At 52.1% G+C, this 21,304-nt stretch overlaps 1 protein-coding gene across 6 annotated transcripts in view; it reads right to left on the bottom strand.

Annotated features, from left to right (window-relative positions):
* Positions 1-21,304, bottom strand: part of GRB10 (growth factor receptor bound protein 10) — a 207,274-nt gene that overhangs the window by 32,699 nt on the left and 153,271 nt on the right. For all 6 annotated transcript variants that reach the window (XM_055126377.1, XM_055126376.1, XM_055126373.1 and 3 more), the window contains 6 exons: positions 14,277-14,433; positions 6,425-6,540; positions 5,417-5,485; positions 3,928-4,065; positions 2,560-2,670; positions 1,216-1,314 (listed from right to left, as the gene is read on the bottom strand). In XM_055126377.1, the coding sequence (XP_054982352.1) occupies positions 1,216-1,314; positions 2,560-2,670; positions 3,928-4,065; positions 5,417-5,485; positions 6,425-6,540; positions 14,277-14,433 (690 nt within the window). The remainder of the gene's footprint in view (positions 1-1,215; positions 1,315-2,559; positions 2,671-3,927; positions 4,066-5,416; positions 5,486-6,424; positions 6,541-14,276; positions 14,434-21,304) is intronic.

Raw genomic sequence — 21,304 nt, 5'->3', positions numbered from 1 at the left:
TTCATTATTGACACACATAACACAATTATGAATGTGTATTTCAATCCCAACACACAGCATCTTTTCTACATATGTTATACACAAGTTTTTTTTCCCTTTGGTGGGGAGAGGGTGGCTCCTAAGCAGTGCTCAAGTAAATCTTTTACTGTGAAATCAGAAAGCTTTCATTCTAATCCTTTTTCCACTGTATCTATGGCAGAAATCAAAGCAAGCTCTGGGTCAGGGGCATGCGGTCAGTCTGTCTGTCCCACAGTCTGTGGTCATGGCATCTCCAGGGAAGCTCTGGGCTTAGCCTCCATCTACCTGCCTCTCCACTATTTTCAATGACTACATCCTGAATCTTTGACTAGCTTCAAGTTTCATTGAGGCTGCCAGGGGTATGGGGGTGAGATTCTGCAGGATTCCTAGGCCAGGTCTGTGTCAGTCACCCTGATCCTCTTTGCCCCAGTTTCAGATTTCAGCTGTGTCCACTCCGGTCACATAACTTACTACGTGCAAGAACTTTACACACAGCCAGAACTCCAGCCTGTGGTAAGATTGTGTCAAGCCACATTTTGAGGCAATCAAACATATTTTATTTCATGTTCCCAGTCAACAAAGTCACTCTGGCAATAACTAAGAAATTGCTACCAAGAGCATTATCCCATACAAGGCTCCATGCAACAGATTCTGCTCAGAACTTACTGTTAGGAGACACTCTCCCCCTGGGGGGCCCCCAGTAAGTGATACGATTGGTCATATTCATCTCATTAACACTCTTTTTTCAGGAAACGGGTCTGAAGCATGCCATGAGACTAACTAAGGCTCCTGATAAGAATGGTTCAGGCTTATTTGTCCACTCTGTCCTCATCTCCCCAGTGCTGAGCCTTTCTGGTGTTCAGAATATTCACTGACAATGTTGGTCAGCACGACTGGGGTGGGGTGCTTCTGGTATCGTGTGAGGAGGCTGGGGACGCCCACACCATGCTAAATGGCAGTGATGCTGATGTAGGAGGTGCCTTTGGCCTGGCTGTACTGCCGTGCATGAAGCCATCCTGGAGATGTGGGTTTGTCCTGTTCTCTGAGCATCACCATGAGTGATTCCTGAGCACAGACCCTGGGATGAGCCCCCGAAAGCAGCTGGGAGTGTCCCACTCCCACCCGAACACAGACAGCAGACGACAATGACGATGACGATGACAGCCAATCCATGTGGCTGGGGGAGGGACGAGGTACCTTGATGAGTCTGAAGGCCGTCAGCCAGCAGGTCCGGCCCTGCTCATCCTCCGCACACAGCAGCCGCATCTCTTTCGTGTCACTTCTGACCTTGTTGGGCTGGAAGGGGCGAGGAAAGGCTCATCAGGCTCACAGAGAGGCTCAAGCAGGCTCCGGCTAAGGCGGGCTGTATCCGACAGACCTGAGGATGTGACACTGAGGGGCAAAGACAGGTGCTACCCCAGGGACTGCCCCTTCCTTCCGGCCAACCAGGAAACAGGCCCTGTGCTGTGTCATACGACTGCTCTGTGGTGGGGAGCTCAGTCACCTAATGGAGGTGGGTTTACCCAACAACAGCGGACTCAGTGATGGCCTGAGCCTCACTGGTTCGCGTCCTGGGCCTGACCCAGAGAGCTTTAGGCAGACAGCTGGCCTGCTGCCACCTCGGGCTCTATAGGGAGCGAGTAGGTGCTCAGGGCTTCCCTGTGAAGGCCCACTAGAGGGGGCAGCAGGAGCTGTGGGGAGACAGGGCTCTGGACCCTGGGTCTACCTCCAGCTCTTTAACCTTGGGGCCTTCTCTCACCTGTCACACCAAGAAGCATCGCTGAGTGGAGTGTGACAGAATGATAAGGCGTGTGCCCCTTTGGGGGACGGGCTGAACTGGCCCAGATAGTTTACTGACTCCATGGCAGCAACGAGGGTACTAGAGTGGACTCACTTTCCACCTGTGGACACCTGCAAAAGCTAAGATGATGGAGTATAAGCCTCAGCAGTTCAAAAGCTGACTAAAACGAGGAGAAAGATCACCAAAATTCACTAGAGGGAGAAATGATTCTTCCCATCTCTCCCATATGCAGAGGCGCATATGCAGGCCTCTGTGCACACGTGAATGTGCCTGAGTCTACACTACACTGGTGTGTGCACATGTGAGCATGCCTAAGTCTACACTACACTGGTGTGTGCACATGTGAACATGCCTGAGTCTACGCTACACTTATGTGTGCACACGTGGGCATGCCTGAGTCTCCACTACACTGGTGTGTGCACCCACATGATGTGAGCTCTGCCTCACATCTGCACGGAAGGTGTTGGGTGAGGGCTGGGGGTCCTCAGATGGGCACCACAGACCAGACTCTGCCTATCCTCTGCTCTGCACCCCCAGGCTTTTAGTCACCTGAAGACCAGCATATCCCAGCACGCAAGAAAACAATTTAACATCAACGAATGTGCCAATGTTAGAGTTTTGTTATCTTAAAAAAATAATAAAGAAAAAGAAACAACATAGTGCCGTTTTCTGAAATGATCCCAAAGTCCCCGGCAGAGTGTGCAGTAAGCCGGGCCCTCTGGCTAGACTGGAGCTGATACCTTTATGCAGAAGCCGAAGTCCGTGGGGGCCCCATACTGCTTCTTGCCGGCAATCAGGGAGAAGACATTGCTGTCCTCCAAGTCTGCAAACAACTGCAGGTGTCGGGGTTCCTGGAATGGGGAGTCAGATTTACTCAAGAGAACCTCCAGAGCCAAGGCCTGGCAGGGCGGTCGCTAGCTGACCCTCTGCTGCATCCCTGCTCTCAGAATGGAAACATGAGGCAAAGGGAGGTGAAGTCCAGCTGGTGCTGCCGAGACCCACACCCCACGCTCAGACAGACCCTGACTCCTGCTCTAACTGTTGAGTCACACTCCCCCGTAAGGCATCCAGAGAAGGCCAGGAGAAAGCCCGCCACTCTCAGGTTAGCATGGAGGGTGCGCGTTCCATGCAGCACACAGCCTTTGCCAGGCGGCACGTTTGGCATCCAGCTGGACTGCACTCACGATCATGGCTCACTCTGGTCTCCACGCGGCCACCCCCGTGCCTGCCCTGCGCTGCAGATGTCCTGGGCTTAGGATCTCAGGTCAGTGAGGAAGCCATGATTCAGCCCTGGAGCCAGGGATGTGGCCACACAGATTGTCACTCAGAAGCCCTCTGCCCACACAGCAAGGGGGAACCGCTGACACGCCACAGAGTGTCACTGAGTCAGCTCCCACGGAGTTTCCTTCTTCCGGCAAGGGAAAAAAAGAGCCCAGCGTTCAGAAGGCGAAGGTACAGTGGAAGCAGGAAAACAAGGGAGCAAGTGCAAAGGCCCCGAAGCAGGCCTGAAACCCTCCCAGGTGAGGCCCCGCCCTCGCTTCACCCCAGACACAGCTGAAACTGCCCTTTATTCCATCAGGAGCCATGGTAATCTGCATTAGATTGGCATCCGAATGGCAATAATCTCTCCAATACTCTTGGATTGAACCAGGACCCCGGCTTCCAAAGTAAGGAAATGAAGTGAGTATATCTCAGGGGTTCTGGCAACTCCTCACAGTCTGGGCGGGAAGCCCTGTGAGGAGACCCGCAGTGCCCTCATCCGAGGGAGCCCTCTGTCTGAGGGAGGCCGGCAGAACAACCCATATCTACATTGAACTACTGAACTGTTACTTGATTAGTCCTGTAAATTATGCGTTTGGAGGAGTCTAAGATAGATTTAAATCACTTACAACCCCCAGTGAGGCTGGAGAGAGACAGACAGGGCTTACGGCACTGGTCCAGCGGCACTGGTCCAGCGTGCAGGTGACCTGAAACTGATCCCCATATGGTCCAAAGGTGATCCCAGAGCACAGAGCCCAGAGTAAGCCCTGAGCCCTGCTGGGTGTGGTCCCTAAACCCAAACAACACCTGAGTCCATGCAATGGGTGATGGTGGGCTTTGAAACTCACCTTTGAAGCCCCCTTAGTGGAGCAATAAAGGCCTGATCTCCGCAAACACACATACAGCTTTTTCCACGATTTCCTTCCCAGCTCTTTCACATGCAAAAACCCTTGAATTTCAGGACAACTGCTGGAGTTCAGAAAATCCTGTTGAAGAAGAAATTCTGAAAGTCAGACTTATCTGAAACAGCAAAATTACAGCAGACAGGACTCACATTGTTGACATTTCCTGAATTAGTCAAAGACCTTATTTTGGTCAGAGTTTTCAAATAATGTCACTTATCAGAACTAAATCATATAAATGTGGCATTGCAGAATATGCATAATACTCACACAGAGACAGAGACAAAGACAGACAGACAGACAGACAGACAGACACACACACACACACACACAACTTTTTAACACTGTTGAAAGACAGAGGAAGGGTTACACACCTCGCTTCCTATTTCCTCTAAAGTGTTCACTGCGTTTGTCCGAGTGAGGACAGAGAAGGGCCGGCAGACCCTGAGCAAGAGCCTGTGTTTGAGCAGGTGATCGCCGTCTCCAGCCTGGTGCTTCCCGCTAAAAGTGGGCAGTGTCGGCGTGTGCTCCCCGAGGCTGGAGGCGGCAGGCAGTGCAGTGAGCCTGCAGGGTCCCCCACGGGCTGGTGGTGGACACTGTGGACACAGCTCCTTCAGCAGGCGGCCTGGGGCCAGGTAGTGTGGAACTGACCTGCCCCTCCAGGCCTTGCGGTGGCTCGCAGGCCACTGCCAGCAGGCTGGCCAGGAGCTGTGTCCAAGCAGGCCGCTGAGAGGCATTGGACACTGAGGCTACCATGCAGGTCCCCAGACTGATGGGCTCTGCCAGGTGCGGGTGCACAGCACACACATGAGCCCACACCCAGGAGGGCCACCAGGCCAGGCCACCAGAGAGGGCGAGGGCAGAGCGGGGCATCTCCTCTCTCAGATGCCAGCTCCAGTGAACGCACTGATGCCTCACTGAGCACACGCAGGCAGACCTGGATGAGGCGCATGGAGGGCGAGCCCCCAGTGCAGGGAACACATCCAGGACTCCTCCCTGGCAGGCAGTGTGGCCAGGGCACCTTTCCTGGTCCTGGGAACAGAGCTCAGGAAGTAGGGTCCCGAAGACAGACTTCCTTATTTTCTTTAGCAAGGATTCAACAGAAACCCTTTATTATGAGCTGGGCTCTGAGTTCTACAGGGATGTCCCCAGCACAGAGGCCTGGCCAGGGCCTGGTGGTGACAGGGGCATGGCAAGCTGCTGTCCTCCTCTGCAATCCTCCCCTTATGAGTGGGACTGGCTACTCCGAGGTGCAGGTGATCCTACCCCCAAGTAACTGTCTGCCAGGCAAACACATTCCGATTACTCTGAACTTTACTAAAAATCAAAGCTCTGGTAGTTAAAGGCACAACAAATTCAAGTTTTCCATGCTGTCTCCAAAACAGTGCATGAGGATTTCTGAGCAGCCCTGGCTGAATGCAGGTGGGCCCCATACCTGCAGAAGCTGGTTCTGGCTGCCGTTGGAGTGCTGGCACCAAGTCACCATCTGCTCTGGGAAGAAATTCTAAGGAAATGGAGAAACAGAGACATTAAAGATACATTTTAAAGTGGGGGAAGTCATCTGTATAGCACGCGTGTGAGGGCTACGGCCAAATTGTGCACAACTGCACGTAAAATGATGGCCTCTTTATTCCCCGTTTACAATGGAGATGACTATTCCAGAAGGTTCTCATCAAAACCAGAAATGCTGGATTCCAGTTTGGAGTGTCTGTTGGCTTACAAGGTTCCTGTCTTCCTGCTGCACCATGACAAAGAAGTATGACCCCAGTGGGGACTGGTCACAGGGGCAGAGGGCTTGAGACAGGGTTCCTTGAGACTAAATGGTGAGCACAGCAACACGAGGAAGTCTTTTGTGGTGTGCTGCCCCGAACCAGCTTTCTCATTTCCTAATTTCAAATAAAAGCTCAGTTATCTGAGCCACAACAGTTATCCCTAGACCCCTGGGGCTCTGTGCCGGGATTCAGGGAGAGCTGACAGAAACCCAAACCCAAGGAAGCTCGCGTGCACGCTGGGGGAAGGCTGCTCTATCACTCTTCCACCCACAATCACAAAAATAATGTGTGCTATTTGCAGATGAAACTATTAATAATGTGATAATGTATCTTAGCTATCTATGGCTCTTATTTTGCTGTGTGTGGGCCTAATTATTTTTCAATTTAACTGAGGAAGTTCAAAGGAGCTGAGAAATCCAGGCCTCTTCTCTCTCTTATGACTTAGGGCTAAGGCTTCATTCTCACTCAACTGTAGAGGAGGGAAGTATTACAAAGACAATTAAGCATGGGAAATGAGTTTTAAGCTAGGGTCACTAAATTAAAGTAGAATATACATCCTCTAACCCATCAGCTACCCCCTAAATCTCTATTCAGTTACTTTATAACCTGCTATTAGTAAATGTGACAATATTCCAGGAGTTCTAGATCCCAAACACAAAGAAAGGACTCACCATTGGGTTTTTGAAAAACTCATATTTTGCATAATTCTTCCGAAATAAGAATTTACTTTCGCTTCCCATAGTGCTTTCCACCTGCGCCACCAGCTCATGGTCTTCCAAACACCTTTCTGTGGACAAAAATAAACTCATATGAAAACAGGCAGAACTTTCAACTGGTTCTATCACCAGTTACACGGCCTGGCTGGCCGGGCTCTCTTGACTCTGTGGCAGAGTCTAGAGGAAGAGAGGCGGGTCCTCCCTGCAACGCACAGCTGAGGAGACACAGCCGGCGTGGGCAGACGATGAAGGAGAGTAGATGACAGAGGACCCAGGAGCATTATTTTGCCCTTAATTAAGAATTTAACCTTTCGGAATAAGCATGGATACAAATGATTGGGAGAACATCCAAGTACCACACAGAGAAAGGGCCCGAGAGAGGAGCGGGCAGGCGGCCTCTGGTCAGGGAACTCGAGTCAGAGCTGAGTGACGTGGACCGATCTGCTGGGACCAGCCACAACCACACAGGAACTGAAGCCCACAGGAAGCAGATCCCGCTGTGTTCTCCCATGCATTCAGAATGGGAAGGAAACAGACATCACGCAGCATCTGCCCACATACGTGTGTAGGCACACCTACGCATCCACAGGAAGACGCGTGTGCGCCCACGGCAGCAAGCAGGCCCTGGGGCACAGCGGCAGGTGGCAGGGTGTCTCCAGGAAGGGGGTGCGCCTGGCCCTGAGTGCAGAGGGGTCTGAGGTGCTGCTCCCGCTCTGCTCTGCTACGTCCCCTCGAGACCACGGGGGCACTGACTATCCTACACGGCAAGATCAGCAAACGCTCCTCCCAGCTCCCAACTACAGGTAGCAAGAGGCAGAAGAGAGCTGCTGCAGCCCCACCACGAGATGCACACGTGGTGGCAGACCCCCTGCCACGCCCAGGTGAGCCGCCCAGAGCCAGTGCCTGAAGCAGAGGGACCTCAGGGCTTCACGCCTACCAAGGGAGATGGACCCAGGGCCCATCAGAGCGAGACCAGGCAACCCCGCAGCAGACACAGGCTCTCCCGGACTCTCAAAATTTTTCTGGACACAGAACGCCTTTTACTCTCCAATTAGACAGTCTTACCCTCTGTCTGCTCATTTCTGTTCTCCATGTAAAAAGCTCACGCAATAATGGGACCTAGTGTGGGGCCACATTGGCCACAGCCAGAGTGACTTACGGACCAAACTTGGGTCCCCACATACAGACCCCTTAAGTCACCTCCCCAGTCCCTGCCCAGTGAAAATGCTCAATTCTGTACACCAGCAGGTTGCTGGGCCAGAGGCTGTCCTCTGTATGACAGGAACTGTGACCGAGCACAGGCCGGGGAGTCCTCTGGAAGACCCTCCCCCCTTCCCAGCCTTCCCAGGCCCCGTGAAGCCGCACACGGCAGCATCGACAGAGAGCAAGTGACAGCAGGAAAGAGGGCTTCGAGGAAGCCTGAGCCTCCTCCAGGGGCCATTGCCGCCCACCCAGATTCTGGGAACAGAAGCTGCTCGCCAGATCCCTGCCCAGACCCAGACTTGGGAAGTGGCAGTGGGCAGCAGTGAGCACGTCCACGTCGCACCCCAGCACATCAATGCCAAGCTCTCTGCTCTGGCTCCAAGCCCCTCCAGGGCTGGAAAGGCGTATTCAAAAGACTCTGAGTGGCAATATTCAACACTCTAAGCAGTTACAGTGGACTCCCACAGAACAGGAGTAAGTGTTAGTTTCACCACGGGGTCCCAAATGGGCTTTTGGTATGAATGGAAGTGGATGAGGATCCTAGGAAGGTCACAGTATTTTTCAAGTTTATGAAACTAACTGGATTGGAGCGATAGCACAGCGGGTAGGGCACTTGTCTTGTACACGGCTGACCCAGGTTCGATTCCTCTTTCCCTCTCAGAGTCCAGCAAGCTACCGAGAATATCCTGCCCGCACGGCAGAGCCTGGCAAGCTACCCACGGCATGTTTGATATCCTCTCCTTCCCGCACGGGAGATGGGCTGTGTGGTGGGTGCTGGATTTGGGGTCAGAGTGCTTCTGTGCTTCTGCTTCAAGGGCTCAAAGGTTGGCTTCTATGCAAGCACTTCTGCTGTCAAGCACAGGACATTGATACACAGTAATAAGTGGTAAATTCATTGATTGTGAAAAAGTGGAACAGTTTCAACTACATGTAAAAGGCAATTACATGACCTTTTACATGCTTTAATTTCATTAGGTGTTTGGTCTTTTGCAATGAAATTATATTTTTATATTCCTATATTACAGTGTGTACTAAATTTAATGGGCTGGAGCAATAGCACAGTGGGTAGAGCCAACCTGGGTTCAATTCTTCCGTCCCTCTTGGAGAGCCCGGCAAGATACCAAGAGTATCCCGCCCGCACGGCAGAGCATGGCAAGCTACCCATGGCATATTCGATATGCCAAAGACAGTAACAACAAGTCTCACAACGGAGATGCGACTGGTGCCCACTCGAGCAAATTGATAAACAATGGGATGACAGTGCTACAGTGCTATAAAACTAAGTTCAGAATTTACACTATTTACAATTTACTCTGCCTTAAAAAAGCTTTTAGAAGCAGATGACTCCGAGCAGCCAATCTTCCTTCTGTGCCACAACATGGGCACTAACCCCAGGATTTAGCAGCAGGCCAGGGGACCCTAACCGGCTGGAGAGACGGCATCGCCCGATCTCACTGGCCCTTTCGGGCCTAGTGCCCGCACTGGCTTGCACTGCCTCGCGCAGAGAACAGTACTGGCCGGTGAGGATCACAGCAGCCTCAGCTTCCCTTGGCCACCAGCTCGTGACCACATCAGCAGGAGAGGGCCACAGGCAAGGTCCCAGTGCTGCTAGCACCGACTCCCCTTGTCTTCCTGAGGCCGGCGAGGCAGCGGCCTGCAGTGTCTCAGATACAGTATGCGGGAGTGAGGGGAGAGAGCTTCCTCCCCACACCACTGCACCCGGAGTCGGGGCCTAGGTGGGAGGGTGGTCGCGCTGTGCTTGAGACATTTCTTTCACGTCCATGCAGCTGCCTGAGACTGGGGTGGATGGGCTGCAGTCTGTCGTCCACTCAGCCTGGCCTCTTCCAAACTCCTTTCAGAGGGCGTTTCTGCGGGTGCTGATGGCTGTGATTTCTTACCCAAGAGAAGTCCTGGCTAAGGTGAGCCTTCCAGCACAGTCTAAGGGCAGATGGTAGTGACACTTTCCAAAATGGTGCCTGTTCTAAGTCAGAACCAGCAGAAGTCACAGCTGTGGCGTGCCTTGGGCAGGGACCGTGTGGCACAGTGGAGAGGCTGGCACACAAACACTGAGCCCCAGATCCCTGACAAGAGGACTTTGGGACCTCGCTGACCAGGAAGAGGAGAGAAAGGGCCACGCTAGGGGCCAGCCCCAGGGGACCAGGGCTGAAACAGGGATGCCAGTAAGAGAAGAGACAGAAACCAGCGAGAAAAAGCATGTGGCCAAGGGGCAGACTGCTGAGAGCCTCAACTGTCTTCCAGGGACAATATTCCCTGCTAGAACCGGAATCACCCAAGGGGATGAACAGCCTTGTGAGATGCCAGACTCCCTACCTATCAGGCAAGGCTCGGGACATACCGAGGGGACAGGCATCTCTCCCACGGGGAGAGTCTTCCAGAGAGGAGAGAGCAGAGGTGCCTCAGCCTCCAGCGCCAGCACTCGGGCTTGCGCGGTCCCAGAAACCATTTGTCCTTTATCGCTGAGCCCCCAGCAGGGCCATGCCCTGAGACACAGCCCCAGGAATCACCAAGTGTGATCATGCCAAAGCAACATCACACAGCGCCCAGGGCTCTGCCGCCCAGGGATCGGGGCATGGCACTGCTGGGAATCTGCATGTTGACACTCCTGCCTGCAGGGGGCCCAGCAGCAGCGTGGACACCCCGGGAGCTGGGGACACCTCCGTGTGGTCAAGTCGCCTAGACGGTTTCACGGGAACCGACCCACCTTTTTGGCATCATCACTCACTCCTGTGTGCAGTCAGGGCTCATCATTGTCAGACCAGGCTCAGCAGAGGGCTTATGCCGGAGCCCTGGGTCTCTGACTCTACGGGCAGACTGAGCATGCTGTCCCAGCTGGCCCACCCACGCCCTCAGTTCCTGGGAGTTGTGTAACTATCTGCCTGAACGGCCCCACAAATGTGCCACCATTTTGTACCTTTGGCCCAATTCTCCAGCCTCTTGGCAGGTCCCAGTAGCACCTTCAACACGGACAGAGTGACTTTCTGAAAGAACGTATCAGTGACAACGAGAAGTGGTCCTGAGAATAGGGAATGGCCAACTGTGCCTGCCGGGACCCAGGACCAAGCCCTGGAACCATCACAAGGGTCCTTCAGGAGGTCAATGTGCTCCAATAACAAGGGACTTGGGCGGAAACATCAAGGGTCTCTGAAAGGTGCCCCACAGCGCGCCTGCAAGTGGCAGGACGGGGCTGTACTTCAATTTCCCCACAAGGGGGAGTTCAACAACCAAACGCACACAATATAATGGCAAAACCAGAATTTTTACCGTAACAGAAACTCAGCCCATTTTTAAAGAAGTGAGGACAGGTTTGAGAGATCCCAGAGATGGAATAGGTGGTAAAGTGCCTGGCTTGCTAGCGGCCTGTTCTGGTCCACCCCTAACAGCGTGGGTGTCTGGCCGGCCCATACCCCAAAGAGACAGGTCCGAGTCACAAAGCGCTCAAGGGCTCTGAAAGCGGCTCTCTAGGAGCTGAGGACAGTTTGGCTGCTGACACAGAGGAAGGCGGGGCCCTTGAGCTTCTAAAATCCTGGGACACACTCTATAAAACCAAGCTAGCAGGACATGTGCTGAGTTAATGTCCCAGAAACAGGCGCTGGCAGGGAAAAAAGTGAGGAAGAAGGTTCGCTTCCCTGGGTTGCCATCCATCGGAAAAGTTGGCTTCATTAATTTCTTGTCAAACAAGATCCAAAATTTGATTCACATAGTATTTTCTTCCTCATAATTTCATTGCACCTCTCCTTTTATTTTTCCTTAACTTGACTTTATAGTCAGCATTGTCTTCCTTAGAATATATTATACGCATCAGTAAGGGAGACAGACACCTTATCACTAAAAACACTGTGTGTAGGCACTTATTTGCACATTCTCAGAATAAGCTGTCCTTACACAGAATAAGCAGACATGGGAAGGAAATGTTTGAAAGAGGAGGATGCCTCGATCACCTTGACTCCAGGGGACATGGAGAGGAAGGGCAGAGAAGGAACAAAATCGAGAAGGAAAGGGTAAGAAGGGAAGCAGCTGGGAGCAGGTCAGGGACAGCTGAGTGCAAGGGAGTACAGGGGAGCAGGGTTGGGGGAGCTGAGTACATGGTGCAGAGAGCAGGGTCGGGGGAGCTGAGTATATAGGGGTGCAGGGAGCAGTGTCAGGGGGAGCTGAGTACAGGGGTGCAGGGAGTAGGGTTGGGGGGAGCTGAGTGTATAGGAGTGCAGGGGAACAGGGTGGGGGAGCTGAATACAGGGGTGCGGGGGAGCAGGGTCGGGGGAGCTGAGTACAGGGGTGCAAGGGAGCAGGGTCAGGGTGAGCTGAGAGTACAGGTGTGCAGGGAGCAGGCTTGGGGTAGCTGAGTACAGGTGTGCAGGAGAGCAGGGTTGGGGGAGCTAGTATAGGGGTGCAGGGTCAGGGGGAGCTGAGTATACAGGTGTGCAGGGAGCAGGCTTGGGGGAGTTGATACAGGGGTGCAGGAGAGCAGGGTCGGGGAAGTGAGTACAGGGGTTCAGGGTCAGAGGGAGCTGAGTGTACAGAGGTGCAGGGAGTATGGTTGGAGTTGCTGAGTGTACAGGGGTGCAGGGGAACAGTGTGGGGGAGCTGAGTGTACAGGGGTGCAGGAGAGCAGGGTCGGGGGAGCTGAGTGCAGGGGTGCAGGGGAACATGGTCAGGGGAGCTGAGTGTACAGGGGTGGAGAGCAGGGTAGGGGGAGCTGAGTACAGGGGTGCAGGGGAACATGGTCAGGGGAGCTGAGTGTACAGGGGTAGAGAGCAGGGTTGGGGGAGGTGAATACAAGGGTGCAGGAGAGCAGGGTCGGGGAGCTGAGTGCAGGGGTGCAGGGGAGTGGGTCAGGGTCCCAAGTACCGGGGGTGCAGAGAAGTGGTGTGACTGAATATCCAACCCAGGGGCCAGCACCACTGGGTCCAAGACTCCATCCACTCCAGCAATAGGTCCTGTCTAAGCACCATGAGGGGCGGCTGAAGGCTGGCTGGGGCGGGGGCTGGGGCCCCAGCAGAGGAAAGCAGCACTGACGAGGGGTTGGTGTGGACACAGCCTAAACCCAGGGACAAACAACCCGGCAAGTCACAGGCTTCAATAAAACTCACAGAAGGAAGAATAAACTGTCCTTCAAGTGTTTGATCACTTCCAAAAATTAATATGATTTACATATGTGACCCAAGAGTTCAGACTGAATCAAAACTCAAATTGCCCCCAACTGCATATTAAATTTCCTGTGCATCTACCCATGCACAATTACATTAGTGCTTTTTACCTGCTGAAGTCTCTCTCAGAGTTCAAACTTAAAAGCATCAACTTTTTGAATGGCTTTCAATAATATTTACATTTGGGATATGTGTGCTGAGACTTATTAAAAGTCTAATGACACCCATACATACATGTTCATGTCCACATTAAGAGATGTGTATGAGCACACGTGTGTATGTGTGCATAGGTCTGTGTATCTATGCACATGTGAATGTACCACACTGCAGAGTTCCTATCAAACTCTTATTTCATCTCTAAGTTACTTATGAGTCAACATGTACTTCTGGCGGCCCTCTCAGAGCCCAGTCAAACCCGCTGAGTGTCCCATGTGGGCCTGCCAGGACAGTGTCCCTGTCACTGCAGTGTGACACCAGTGCCTGCAGCAGTTGGAAGAAGAGCAGCCAGAGCGGGGGAGAGACGGCCGAGTCCTGACACTTGCTCCCTCCATACGCAAAGCACCAGGAAAGACAGGGCGATGACTGGACGCCAGCACACAGCACACGGTGCTCTGAGCACGGAGGCGCGGGGACACCAGGCCAGGAGAGAACGCTGGCTGGACAAATACTCCAGACCCAAAGATTTAAGTTACATTTCTTAGCTTCCCCAGAGCTTCGGTGAAAACTTTAGGATGACAGGAAGAAGTTTGCAGAGTGTAAAGTCTTACTGTCTTTCAAGACATGCAAGAGAGAGAGCACGTGAAAGAGCCACTGGCTAATAAAAGTATCTCCTTTTAACCGAGCTTATGGTGGTGGGGGCAGGGAGGGAACACTGTGAAGGCTGTGGTGTTGGATACTGTATGTGTGAACCATTAAAGGTATTATAACCTAGTGCCTAAAATAAAGTTATAAATATTAGGAAACCTAATTAACGTGTAACATCAGGGGGAAAAAGAAAACTATCTATTCTTATCTACGCACCTTTGGATTTGTAAGCACCATACCTTACGCAACAATAACTTACACAAAAGTTTGGAAAGTTTCTTTCCCTAAAATAGACCACCTAAGCAAAAAAAGCCCACAGCAACCAAAGCCCAAACAAAGCTCCGAAAATAGAACACAACAAAACGTTTTCTTGTTCTCCGCCCAGTTCTCGGCTCCCTTCTGGCTCCCAGGAGACACACGAGCTTGAAAGAAGCTGAGAGCGGGGCCACCTCGGCTCACCGTCCCCTGACGCAAGCTCAGCACAACCAGATCTCCTGGTGATTCACAGTGAGAGACCGCCCTGGAGCGGAGCCCCGGCCGTGCCCATCAGCCCCACCAGCAGCCACGCTGCAGCAGGGGTGCAGGGAGAGGGCGGAGGGACAGAGTGCGACCCCAGCTGACGGCAGACACCCTACCTAGCCCCAGGTGCGGGTGGTGCTCCACCAGGGTCCAGCTGTTGTCATTCACACAGTGGCTTCTGTACACCAGCGCCTGGCACAGGTCCCTGGCTGTCATGTCGGCTAGAATCTCCACCACTTTGCTCGTCCCATCTTCACTAAAGACTTTGACATCCTGCAACACAGAAAAGGGAGACTCTTAGAGCTGTGCCCGGAGCGTTCAGAAATAAAGACAGAAAAGGCAAGCATGACGGGTGCAAACAGCAGGGCTGCGGCGGCAAGAGCCAGCAGAGCAGCAGGGGACTGGCCAGTCCTGCCACCACCTCTTGAACATGGCAGATCCTGCCGGTCAGGGGGACTTTCTCAACGCAGCCAGCCCTCTCCACAAGGCCAGAGCGTAGGGAACCAAAGCTCAGTGTGTGAGCAGACCTCATCCCGCTGCCGGCCACAGGCTGGAGAACTTGGTACTATGAGTGCAAGAAGAAAGGATCAGGAGTTCTGACTTGGAGATGCCACCTGCCCCCTGCTGCAGGGCTCTGGGGTGCAGTGGGAGACAGCACCCCCCACCTTTCCCATGACACCGACACACCCTCCCCACACCTGATGTGCGCCTGGGCTTTGGAAGAAGCTGACAAAGATTCCCATGCACGTACTTGAAACGTCAAACCACACAAGGCAGGGCTCGGGAGGACACTGCCACAAATACTGAGACCCCTTCTCGCTACACACCCACCCCCACAAGCTGCACGTGCCTGATGAAGGGAAGGGGGAGGGGGAATCCAAGGTTCGCAATAAACTCTGCAGCAGCTACAGCACCTGCAGGAATGTGACCTTCGGGGGAACGTGAGATGCTGCTCAGAAGCTTACCTCAATGGCATGGACAGAGCAGTCAGAGGAACACAAGGGCATTTTAAATCAGAACTGCCTTTGGAAAGGGACTTGCCCCTGGCAGGCCGGGTCCCTAGGCTGACCGAGTGCTGGCAGGCCATGTGGACTGGGTCCTGGCAGGCGGACACTCCAGTCCTCTAGGTAGTGAAGTGGCCACCAATCGGGTCCCTCCCTGAGCCTGATGCAACTCCCCCTCGCCCCCCCCCCCCCCCCGCTCCAGTCCTCACTTTAATGGAGCGGCCAGAAGTGATAATACCACCACACACCACAGACCGGACAGGCCAGACGATCCCGGCTCATGCCGCCCTGGGGCACTTAGCTGCCAGGTCTCTCAGGGATCTCCATGCCGGCAATGCCTGGCATCAGAGGTACTGGGCAGGCTGCACCCACACACAGACTCCTCTGCTCGGCTTTCTGCCCAGAGGAGAGTCCAGTCTCCAAATGGGGGTCCACATGCCTGCCTGGTGCTTTCGGGCCTATCCCCACCCTGAGGGCTGGAGATGCACTGAGACCCTGGATTCAGCTCAGACCCAAACCCATCCATCACTTCAGAAATGTGCATTTAACCCAGTGAAAGAAAACACTTCAATACAACTGATGAACTATTTGTATGTGGTGGCTATTACTCACTTTATAAATTTTAGCTTAGGTTCTATCTCTATCTTACAGATTAAAAAATGTTTTATAAACAAAGGTATTAACGTATGAGGAAAAATTGAAAATACCAGTGGATTCATACATAATATGAATTCTTCATAAATACTCCACCCCCACCTGCACTGTGTCCTCTGTTCCAGGGCACGCTTTCAACTACGAAGTCAGCATGCAGCTCATTTTACCTTCTCCTCCTTCCAAATGCGCTGGTCTGCTGTTATAACATTATCTTCTCTCGAAAGTTTCCCCTCTCACCATGTATATAGTTGTCCCTCTTCCTACCCCAAGTCAACTAGGATGCCAGTTTCTCCATCACGTTTTCAGTCCTCGTGTGTTTTCCACGAACCTCACCCCTCCCTTTCCTGCTGTGTGGGGCCCGCTGCTCCCAGTCCAGGTCTATATATAGTCTGAGCGTCACAAGCTCAGATGTGCTTCGTCATAAGGCTGCTGCTTTCACATTCCTAGAGCAAGTCCTGGCAGGCCCTGCAGGGAGGAAGGGGAGCCGGGGCGGCACTGCAGCTCACACACACGCTCCTGCTCATCACAGCCCCTCGCATCGTAGGCCCAGTTTCTCAGCGCCCTCCAGTTCTCTCTGCCTACTCTCCAGGGGCTGCTCACCACATAGAACAAAGCCCAATACAGAAAACCGAGAGAGCACAAGCCAGTCATCTCACACTGGGTCCCTGCATGCACAGTCGCCTTGGCGACGCACACTACACCACAGGTGCCGAGGCGCAGGTGCACATCGCTCCACCTGCAAGTCCTAGATGCGCTCTGCACCACTCCATTTGGACTTTTGGTCACTGCTCGGGCAGTGCTAGGAACTCACTGTGGAAGTGAATAAAGATTCACATCTCAGCCTTCCAGCAGGGAGCCAGGGAGACAGTCTGAGGCAGTGATGCAGAATCTGCACAGCCTTGGTAGTGCCAAGTCTGACCCATGGCACCACAGTTGCATCTCTGGAGGGTACCAGGCACCACTGGGGAATGGCTTTGGTGGTCTCCAGCAGCCCTGAACTGCCCAACCTGAAGCCACGGCATTGCTAGGAATGGCCCCTGGGCCTCTGGGCATTGCTTGAGACGCAACATACAAACAGGTCCAGATGGTGCAGGGTTTAAGGCACTGCCCTTTACCTGCAGAGACTCTGGTCCAATCAAGTGCCCCTGAGCACTGCTAGTGATGGCCTCCGAGCACGAACCCAGTAACAGCTTCTGAGTATTGAAGATTTGCTCACCTTCACCCCCCTGGCCCCCCAAAGAACTGAAACAACAACAAAACCCTCCAGTCACAGGTATGGGGGGGCCAAGGGCATACAGCGAGGGGGCACACAATACACTAGCTTATTAGATCAGATGTCTGAGCATCTCGCACAGAGCAGAACACAGATGGTTCTACTGAGGCAGCCAAGGCATCTCCATCCTGTGACCCACAGACCAGCTAGGAGGAGGTCTCTTTACGGCCGTACTTTTCCCAAGGTGTGACCTGGCTAGGATTTACGGGGAGCTCCAGAGTACACAGCCAGCCTGCTGTAGCCCGGAGCAGTTCTGTGATCTTAGGGGTGTCATTAGCACTGGCTATGAATCTGCAACAACCTGGCTGCACTCCCAAGCAGTGGTGGCTGGCCCTCGGCTGGGTGAGGCTGGCCTCTCGGGCCCCCACCTGTACAGTGGGGACTCATAAGCAGCTCCAGCCTCAGGCACCGGCCTGGCCTGGGCTAATGGCAGGTGCCCCTTGGAAAGGCCCGTCACATAGAACACAAAATCAGCCTGTGGCGGGTTCTGCTGAAGGCCTCAGACACAAAGACCCTGAAATCTGCTTCTGTCAGATGCCCAAACTTCTGAGAAAGCAAGGGGCAGGACAGCCGGCAAGATTTGCAATTTGCAAAGCTGCTAAATTTGCAATTCCAGTTTCTATACTACAAAAACAAGCAGGCAACTGCTTTTAAACATAAACCTGCACCATGAAAGAAAGTATAACCATGTCCATAGCAGGACCCCCTCAGTCAGGCAGGGGAAGAGAGCCTCGCCAGCCTACCTTCTCTTGAACGAAGCTGGCATTAGTTGGTAAGCACCCAAGTCTCCAGCATGCATTTGATGTCACTGTACGGTGAGAAGCAAACCTGAAGAAAGGTGCCTAGGAAACACGGGCTGAGATGACATGTGGCTCATGCTCTGGACAACCGGTTATCTTGGTGGCAGTGACAGGCAGTCAGCTGTCCTTCCTGCTGCCCCTTCACCCTGGATTCATGCACTGAACACATCTCTTGGCTACTGGCAGGCTGGAAGCTCATGAAGTCTGAAGGGCTTCTTGGCTTTGGTACCCCCTGTATGTACAGAGGACTGAGGAGAGCAGAGAACAGCACCCAGACTTCTGCCCAGAAGCCAGGTGAGCTCAGAAGGACTGGGTTTGGGGCTGAAGCAATAGCACAGCGGGTAGGGAGTTTGCCTTGCACGTGGCCAAGCTGGCTTCGATTCCCAGCATCCTCTAGGTCCCCTGAGCACCGTCAGGGTTAATTCCTGAGTGCAGAGCCAGGAGTAACTCCTGTGCATCGCCGAGTGTGACTCAAAAAGCAATAAATAAATAAATAAATAAATAAATAAATGAAGGACTGGGTCTTAGCCAGCCTGTGTGAATTCCTCATCACTGTCCAATGCACTTGTTAGTCAAAAGTTCTCTTATATTCAGCTTAAATACATATTTCAAATGACAGAGGGCAGCTGGATTTCAGCAACTCCCAGACTCATGAATACGGAGGGTCCAGTGTCTCAGTCAGCTGGGCCAGCTGCATGGACGTGAGGGGACATGTCCCTGCTGCGGAGGCAAGTCTACTGAAGGCGGCAAGAGAGTGGAGGGCGGGAGGCAAGGAAACATGGATGGATTCTGTTCACAATCTGCCTGCCAGGGACTGTGAACGCTAGGGAGTCGCCGGCACCTGGCAGACTGGGGAATCTCTGCTGAGAGAACTGGCCCACCCCAGCCCAGCCCCACACGGGAGCACCAGCAGCTGTCCAGGCAACCAACAGTCGGCTGTCCTGAGGCAAAGGCCACCGATCAGATGAGGGGCTGCGTCCCGTTACCACAAGCAGCCACTGAGGTAGGTCTGCACGGGCTGCCCCCTGGCCACCAGCTGCCCTGCCAGGAGCTCCCTAGGAGCCACCCGATTCACCATCCTCAGAATAAGGCACACAAATCAAACAGAGCTCGAGAGTCTGAGCTTTCAGAAAACATCTCCCCTCACTGTGCAGAGGCACTCGGAGGCAATGGCTTCCGGCCAGCGGTGAGAAAGCTGCGGTTCCGATAACCATGAAGGCTGGAGGCAGCCTCAGGTGAGCCACTGGTCAGTCACCTTTCAGCTCTGCCGGAGGGAGCTGAGCGAAGGGCTTCTCCGCTTTCCCATCTATAGGGCTGCTTTCCCCAAAAAAACCCAATACGCTTGGATCCTCTCATCTTCCCAAACACAAACGCTCTGATTAAGTTGTGAAATCAAGGGATTGCTTTGAAACGAGGAACAGAGTTTCCCTTTTATCAATGAGCTAGGTGAGTCTGCTAGAGACAGACATGGTTAGCTAACAGAAAACGTTAGAAATGAACTGGAGGTCTTTTCCGAAGAAGGCCATGTCTCTGTCCTGTGGAGGAGTGTGGTGCTGCCTGCTGTCATGTGACTTTGGCTTCCTGGTGCAGAGGCCTTCTGAGGCTTCACAGCAGCTTTCCTCAGCCTTTAAGCCTGAAGAAGATGGGCTGGTTGAGCAGCAGACCACAGATGGGCAGTTCAAGATCACTGCTCTGATGGACCTCTTTAATTCACTTCCCTTTTACTAAACACTAAATTATCCCTCCATAATTATTTCATTTGCCAGGCAGAAGCCCAGTTGAGCTAGTTTAGTTTGGACAAAAACAAAGTAAGTAAATCCTGCTAATTTTTTTTCAAGTGTTCTCTAACACACACACACACACACATACACACACACCACCGCCATCACCACACAAAGAATCATAATCACCTTGTCACTTATAGCACTACATTGTAGCACTGTTCCATTGTCCATCAATTTGCTCGAGCAGGCACCGATAACATCTCCACTGTGAGACTTGTTACTGTTTTTGGCATATCGAATATGCCAGGCTCTCCTGTGTGGGCGGGATACTCTCGGTAGCTTGCCGGGCTCTCTGAGAGGGATGGAAGAATTGAACCTGGGTCGGCTGCATGCAAATCAAATGCCCTACCCGCTGTGCTATGACTCCAGTCCTTGTCACTTAGACTTGTCACTTATACTGGCTTAAATTTATATTTTTGTAAAAAGAAGAACAACTTGATTATAAGCGATTGATTTCAAGGTTCTCAGTGAGGACTACAAGTATTTTAAGTCCTCACAACTCCCTTGTAAAGGGATTAGAGTTCTAAAAACAATATTAACTTTCAGAACAGTCGGAGAAGTTGAGGCACGGCTCAGGGCCTGCTGAGGGTTCCCAGCTGATGGGCGCCTCCTGCCCAAGGAGGCAGCTGAAAGATTCTAGCCACCAGCAGCCTGCAGCCACCCTTGCACCCAACAAAAGATATCAATAGAAAGACCTATTCAGATTCAATCACATTTTTATTTTTTTTTATGAAAGAAAATTTATTTCAAAAGCATAAGGGAACATTTACATTTGAACAAGGTAATAAACAGGTGTCTTGCAAAACAGAAGAAAACAAATCCATGGCATGGGTTTTTCATTCAAAAACAGTAAGCAAAAATAACCCAGGCTGTGCATTATTGCCTTTGGAAAGGGAACAGTGAGGTGGTAAAGGAGCACAGACAACTCAGCATCAAACTTGGGAAAGCAAAGTCACTTCTGCTCACCTTTGAGTTTACAAATAAGTTTAAAATAGGAAAAATAAAAGGAAAAGTTACAGTTAATGTTCAAATTTATATAACTAGTTCGCATATAGTTTTTTTGTACTTGAAATGGCTAGAGGCCACTGGTTGATCTGCCTTCAAGGTCCAGACTACCTGGTCACAATTTTCAAATGGAATTCCATGTTCCATGTCTATTCAGAATCCAAGGGAGCTTAGGTTCAGCTCAAAGTCTTTTGGAATGTTCACAGATTATTGCCACCACTTCATAGGCAAGCTGACCGACTTCCTTTGCTCACTTGTATCAGTTTAATCTTAAAAAAAATATTTTTCCTATTAAAATGTGCAGTAATTCTAACAAAGGGGTTTTGTTCTTTTCCCCATTGCAGAGGTTAACAGTAAGGAAGACACCTGCAGTACATTTATAAACTACTCCTCAAAAACAAAAAGTCAAACTACTACAAAACATCATCCAGCCATTGAATTTGAATGGCGAACATGGAAAGATGAACAGAAACAGAATATAAGAAACATTCAAATGCAGAGCAAAGAGCCTATACTACTAAAAAAATGCCCATGACATTCACCACTCCACAGACCCCCCCATCTGTTGTTTTAACCTAAAGATTCTATTAGCTAACTTATACAATAATTTTGATTAATAACCTG

This window comes from Sorex araneus, chromosome 2 (genome assembly GCF_027595985.1).
Source record: "Sorex araneus isolate mSorAra2 chromosome 2, mSorAra2.pri, whole genome shotgun sequence".
NCBI classification, from domain to species: Eukaryota; Metazoa; Chordata; class Mammalia; order Eulipotyphla; family Soricidae; genus Sorex; species Sorex araneus.
Note: the sequence above shows the minus strand (reverse complement) of the source record. Positions and strands in the feature narration are given on the sequence as shown.